The 6,769-nt window shown below is 53.4% G+C and overlaps 1 protein-coding gene across 1 annotated transcript; it reads left to right on the forward strand.

Moving 5' to 3' along the window:
• The first annotated feature begins 293 nt into the window (after nt 1-293).
• IVL (involucrin) lies at nt 294-3,740 on the forward strand. Its single transcript, XM_062190149.1, has 2 exons — nt 294-321; nt 1,415-3,740. Exon 2 carries the CDS (start codon nt 1,438-1,440, stop codon nt 3,730-3,732), a length of 2,295 nt encoding a protein of 764 aa, XP_062046133.1. The 5' UTR covers nt 294-321; nt 1,415-1,437; the 3' UTR covers nt 3,733-3,740.
• Nucleotides 3,741-6,769: the final 3,029 nt, after the last annotated feature.

Raw genomic sequence — 6,769 nt, forward strand, 5'->3', positions numbered from 1 at the left:
CCTCCCTCGCCATCCTCCTGGTGCTCACCTCCCCAGTGCCCAGGTCAGATGGGCATGGCAGGAATGAGCCCTCAGAGCCCTCCGGCCAGGCAGAAGCTGTGTGTCCCTGGGAAAAAGGGCCCCGAGGGCTTTGCTGCTTATGATGTGTGTGATGAGTCAGAAAGGGGCTGGAGGAAGTTGACCAACTCATGTGGTGAAACCAGTCGATCGCCTTCAACCTGGGAAGGAGGCCAGGCCGGGGAATGGTATAAAGGTGCCCGGGCCCCTGCTCAGCTCTGCACTCCGCTGGCAGCCTCCGCCTCTGTCTCTACAGTGAGGCTGGTAAGTGTCAGCTGGCAGGACCGGGGGTGGGGAGCCGGGGGCCTCCCACAGGTAGGAGTTGGGGGTGGCCAGCCTGGGAGGGGTAGGGGGCAGCATGGGCATTGCTCCAGGGCTGGCTGCTGCTGGCTGCCTCTCCTCATGGCTCAGGTCCACTGTGCAGAAGGAAGTGTGTGTTCCTGGGGATGCAAGGCCAAGAGCATTCCTCTTGGGTCCTGACTTTCCTGGGGACCGTATTCTGGGGCACTGTGTGTATGAGAGTGATGCTAGCTGGGGAGACAGGGGCAGTAGCATCAATTTCTTCCCTAAAGTTCTTTATTTGGGCTGGCAATGATTTTCCCCTTATTTATGGAGGCAAGGCGTGCAGGGGAGCGTTTGTAACCTTGGGCTGTGCTGCACAACACAGGGAGCAGCACAAGAGAAGTCATTCTCTGCTTGGAGGAGCCCAGGCAGAGCAGGGCCAGGAGATCCCAACTGAGGAGAGTAAGACTTGAAAGAACAAGCTCCAGCTCTCAGCAATCTTCCAGCTCCTCCCCCGGCCCCACGCACAAAGACCGCAGCTAAAGCTCAGTGGGTCAGGAGAGAGGGGCACTCTAGTGCTGGGCAGAAACCTGCTGATTTTAAAGAGGAGAAACCTGAGGCCTGGGGAAGCTGAGTGACCTCCCTAGAACACTCCGAACTGGAGTGGAAGATTGAGGTCCAGAATCTGGTCCTGAAGACCAGTCCCAGAGCTCATCACTCCACCCTGGTCATTGGAGGGCAGGGCAGAAATGAGAGCAGAGACAGAACAGATGAGAGCGGCAGTTCAAGCAGCATGCAACTCGCCACTGCAGAACAGCTCTGGACACAGCTCTCTGATTGGCTCTTGCATGAGAGTATGGAGGCTTCCGGAAGAACCTGTCTCTCCCCCTCTTCACTCCCAGCTTTCACTTGCTGCTGCTCCTGGGGAGTGATAGCCAACAGGGAGTGGGCGAGTGCTTTATCCAAGGGAAGAGAGGGGGAACTGGGAACCAGGCACTGCTGCAGCTTTCCAGGGAATCTTCTACTGCCTTTGCCTTCAGACTTCTCCTCTGACCCCCACGCCCCTGTTTTTCAGGTTGACCTACAGTAGCTTTCAAGATGTCCGAACAACACACCTTGCCGGTGACCCTCCCTCCTGCCCTGTGTCAGGAGATCCTCAAGACTGTTCCTCCTCCAGCTGCCTTCCATCAGGAACAAATGGTGCAGCCAACTCCACTGCCTGCCCCATGCCAGAAGGAGCCCTGTGAGCCCCCAGTGGAGGTCGTCTCAAAGCTTGAAGAGAAACATGCAAATCCTGTGAATGGGGGTTCTGAGCCAGAGTGTCAGCAGCCCGAGCCACAGGTGCAGGAAGTACACGAGGGACAGCAGCAGCAGCCACAGGGGCAGGAAGTACACGAGGGACAGCAGCCACAGCAGCTACAGGGGCAGGAAGTGCATGTGGGACAGAAGCCACAGCCAGAGCCACAGGTGCAAGAATTGCATGAGGGACAGCAGCCAGAGCCAGAGCCACAGGAGCAGGAAGTGCACGAGGGACAGCAGCAGCCACAGGTGCAGGAAGTACACGAGGGACAGCAGCCACAGCAGCCACAGGTGCTGGAAGTGCCTGAGGGACAGCAGCCACAGCCAGAGCCACAGGAGCAGGAATTGCATGTGGGACAGAAGCCACAGCCAGAGCCACAGGTGCAAGAATTGCATGAGGGACAGCAGCCAGAGCCAGAGCCACAGGAGCAGGAATTGCATGTGGGACAGAAGCCACAGCCAGAGCCACAGGTGCAAGAATTGCATGAGGGACAGCAGCCAGAGCCAGAGCCACAGGAGCAGGAATTGCATGTGGGACAGAAGCCACAGCCAGAGCCACAGGTGCAAGAATTGCATGAGGGACAGCAGCCACAGCCAGAGCCACAGGTGCAAGAATTGCATGTGGGACAGAAGCAGCAGCCCGAGCCACAAGAGCAGGAATTGCATGTGGGACAGAAGCAGCAGCCCGAGCCACAGGAGCAGGAATTGCATGTGGGACGGAAGCAGCAGCCCGAGCCACAGGAGCAGGAATTGCATGTGGGACAGAAGCAGCAGCAGCCACAGGAGCAGGAATTGCATGTGGGACAGAAGCCACAGCCAGAGCCACAGGAGCAGGAATTGCATGTGGGACGGAAGCAGCAGCCCGAGCCACAGGAGCAGGAATTGCATGTGGGACAGAAGCAGCAGCCCAAGCCACAAGAGCAGGAATTGCATGTGGGACAGAAGCAGCAGCCCGAGCCACAAGAGCAGGAATTGCATGTGGGACAGAAGCCACAGCCAGAGCCACAGGAGCAGGAATTGCATGTGGGACAGAAGCAGCAGCCCAAGCCACAAGAGCAGGAATTGCATGTGGGACAGAAGCAGCAGCCCGAGCCACAAGAGCAGGAATTGCATGTGGGACAGAAGCCACAGCCAGAGCCACAGGAGCAGGAATTGCATGTGGGACGGAAGCAGCAGCCCGAGCCGCAAGAGCAGGAATTGCATGTGGGACAGAAGCCACAGCCAGAGCCACAGGAGCAGGAATTGCATGTGGGACAGAAGCAGCAGCCCGAGCCACAAGAGCAGGAATTGCATGTGGGACAGAAGCCACAGCCAGAGCCACAGGAGCAGGAATTGCATGTGGGACAGAAGCAGCAGCCCGAGCCACAAGAGCAGGAATTGCATGTGGGACAGAAGCCACAGCCAGAGCCACAGGAGCAGGAATTGCATGTGGGACAGAAGCAGCAGCCCAAGCCACAAGAGCAGGAATTGCATGTGGGACAGAAGCAGCAGCCCGAGCCACAGGAGCAGGAATTGCATGTGGGACAGAAGCAGCAGCCCGAGCCACAGGAGCAGGAATTGCATGTGGGACAGAAGCCACAGCCAGAGCCACAGGAGCAGGAATTGCATGTGGGACAGAAGCAGCAGCCCGAGCCACAGGAGCAGGAATTGCATGTGGGACAGAAGCCGCAGCCAGAGCCACAAGAGCAGGAATTGCATGTGGGACGGAAGCAGCAGCCCGAGCCACAGGAGCAGGAATTGCATGTGGGACAGAAGCAGCAACAGCCACAGGAGCAGGAAGTGCAGCCGCAGAAGCAGGAACAGCATGAGGGACATCACGGGGCAGAAAATCTCAACCAGCAGCTTGAGCAAGAAAAAGCACATAGGGAGCAGCAGCCAAAGGGGCAGCTGGAGCAGAAGACACAGCTCTTGGAGCAGCAGCTTGATCAAGAGGTAGCAAAGACAGAAGAGCAGGTGGGAAACAGAGAAGAGCGGCCGGAGCACCCAGAGCAGCCTGCCTTTCTCACAACGCCTGGCCAGGTCCAAGAGGTCCAGCCATGCCTGCCACCGAAGGGAGAAGCTTTGGTCCCCAGAGAGCAGCTGCAGCAGAAGTAGGAGGTGCAGCAACTACCTGAATATAAGTAATTAACCCCTGTGTCCCAGAGGCCTCAGTCCACCCCACACAAGGGGAGGGAGAGTCACTGGCCCCAGTGACCTCACATCCCCTGGATGGCTCTGCCTCTCTGCTTGGCTTTTTGATGGGGTTGCGGGAAGACGACGGTATGGCCCAGCATCCACCTGTAGTGAGCCCAGTCCAACCTCAGGTAATTAGAGCCCCACCTGAGGCACTATCGTTGCCATAGTAACTCTGCCTTCACCCCAAGTACTAAACTGGATCTGTGAGTGTGCATGCAAAATAAATCCTGGAAGTCCTGAGAGCCTGTATTCTCTTTGACTTTTTCTCCTCTGCCTTCTCACCATGTAAAAACCCGAGTAGGGTCAATGGTTGCAGCAGACGGGCTTGGCCAGTTCTCAAAAGAGGACAGGCATGCATCTTGACCCTTCTTTAATTCTGTTTCCCAAACCACTCAGTATATTCAACAGCTTCTGAAAAGCAAGTTCACTTACACACCTCCAAGCAGCACTTGCCAGCCATGGGGGTGGGGGTGGGGGCAAGAAGATCTGTCTACCTCGGTCCAACAGTGCCTAACACTATTCCTACAGTGCCCAGTCCTGCCCCATGGTGGGGCTCAGCCCTATACTTTACATCCTGACCTAGCTCCACACCTGAGGAAGGAGACTGGGGGGATGCCATGGAGGCTTGGGGGGCCCCATCTGGGTTCTGGTTCCTCCCCTAGAAACATCCCCAGGCTCTACTTCCTGGGCTTTATTTCTATAGAATGTTCTCATGATATCCAAGAACTGCCTGGACATCCTACTTGGCTGAAGGAGACTTTAGTGAAGTAATAGAAGCATAACTGAACAAGTTAGAGCTGGACGTTTGGCGTAGTGATTAAGAGGGCCCCTGGGACACCCCTCCCATAGCCAGTGCCGGCTGGATCACACCTGATTACAGCCTTCTGCTAACGCATACTCTGAAAGGCAGCAGGTGTTGGACCAAATAAACGGATCCCTGCCACCCAATGGGAGACCCGGATGGAGTTCCTGGTTCCTGGCCTCAGCCTGCCGCAATCCCAGCTGTCATGGGCATTTGAGGAATGAATTAGAGGATGAGATTCTTTCTTCTCTTTCTCTCTCTCTTTCTCTTGCTCTGACTCCCGATCTCGCTCCCACTCTCTCCCCCTCTGAATTTCAAATAAAATATCATCTAAAAAAAAAAAAAAAAAAAAAACAAAGAATTGGGCAAGGTGAGGAAGATACTTCCAAGACCGGTCTCTGATGTGTGAGAGATAGTGTCTTCTATGGAAGTAAGGATTAGATCAGCAAAAACTGTGGAAGCCAAAACTTCTGAACAGGCTGGAGAAACACAGATCCATCAAAAGTTACTGCTGCTGTTACCCTACACTCCCTGACCATCTCCATGGTCTCTGCTGCCCTCCCCCACATCAGAACTTGGTGCTAACTCTCTCCTGAGACAAGACTCAAGCTATTGAAAACTAGTTTACCAGGAGTGTCAGGATGCATCGGGCGTTCACAGGCACTCAGATTCAATAGATCTGAACAGCATTTAGCATTCCTTACTCCCTGCCCTCACTCAGCTATACTCGCCATGTTGATTCCTTAGGAATTATGTGTTCTGGGTAATTATAAAGCCATCTATGCATTCACAACCATCCCTTCTCATTCCTCCACCTCTTCCCTAACCCCACCAATGATTCATTCCTTTCGATCCCTACCAACATAGCCTAAACTCAGACAGGGTTATTCTTACCTGAACTGTTGCAATAGGCTTCAAGCTGGTCCCTCTTGCTCCGTGTCTCCACACACCCCACAATACACCCATCACACAGAGGACAGGGTGTTCACTTAAAATTCCAATCTAACCACATCATTTCTTGCGTTAACACTTGTCAGTAGTTCTTACTATGTAGAAGGTGAGAAAGGCTCAGATTCTCCCAGCAGTCAGCTGGGTGGGACTAGGCAGGAAGACCGAAGGCAATCAGGAAAACACAAAGTGTTTTCTTAGTTTGACCTCTTTTTTTCCTAATAGAACTTAAATTTGAGAACAGTTTTGGATTTACCAGGAAGTTGAGAAAACGGTAAAGAAAGTTTCCTTATACTCCACATGCAGGTTCCCCTATTATCAGCATATTAACTTCAGTATATTACACTTGCTAAAATGAACACAATAGGTTGATACAGTATTTCTGATTAAAGTCCACGGCATACTCAGATTTCCTTGGTGCTCCCCTGATGCCCTTCTGCTATTTCAGTGTCCTGTCTGGGATGTCACACTCTGCTGGGTCATCTTATCTCCTTAGTGCTTTCTTGACTGCAATAGTTTCTCACGCTTGCTTGTTTTTGAGAACCTTGGGAGTGTTGAGGGCCCCTTACCAGGTATTGTGTAGGCTAGTCCTCAGAGTGAGTTTGTCTGATGCTGTTCTTGGGAGTAGTCTGGAGTATTGGTTACGGAGGGGAAGTGCCATTTCATCACATCATGTATGGTATATAGTCTATCAGACATAACAGCCCGGTGGATATCAACCTGGACCACTCGGCACTTCTCCACTCTAAAGTAGCTCTTACCTTCTGAAAGGAAGTCCCTGATAAGTTCACAATTAAAAAGTGGGGAGGGGCTGGCACTGTGGCATATTTGGTAAAGAAGCTACCTGCAGTGCCAGCATCCCATATGGGCACCAGTTCAAGTCCCGGCTGCTCCACTTCCGATCCAGCTCTCTGCTATGGCCTGGGAAAGCAGTAGAAGATGGCCCAAGTCCTTGGGTCCCTGCACCCATGTGGGAGACCCAGAAGAAGCTCCTGGCTCCTGGCTTTGGATTGGCCCAGCTCCAGCCATTGCGGCCAACTGGGGAACTGCAGCAAATGGAAGACCTCTCTCTCTCACTCGCTCTCTCTCTCTCTCCCTCTCCTTCTCTCTCTGTGAATCTCTGACTTTCAAATAAATAAATAAATAAATTTTTTTTAAAAAAATGGGGAGTAGCTCTCCCATCATCTAGGATGGGTGTCTGCATAA

The sequence above is a fragment of the Lepus europaeus genome, chromosome 5 (genome assembly GCF_033115175.1).
Source record: "Lepus europaeus isolate LE1 chromosome 5, mLepTim1.pri, whole genome shotgun sequence".
NCBI classification, from domain to species: Eukaryota; Metazoa; Chordata; class Mammalia; order Lagomorpha; family Leporidae; genus Lepus; species Lepus europaeus.

What these genes read in the sequence shown, in the direction of transcription:
- IVL (XM_062190149.1), top strand. Translation starts at nt 1,438, where the DNA reads ATGTCCGAACAACACACCTTGCCGGTGACCCTCCCTCCTGCCCTGTGT.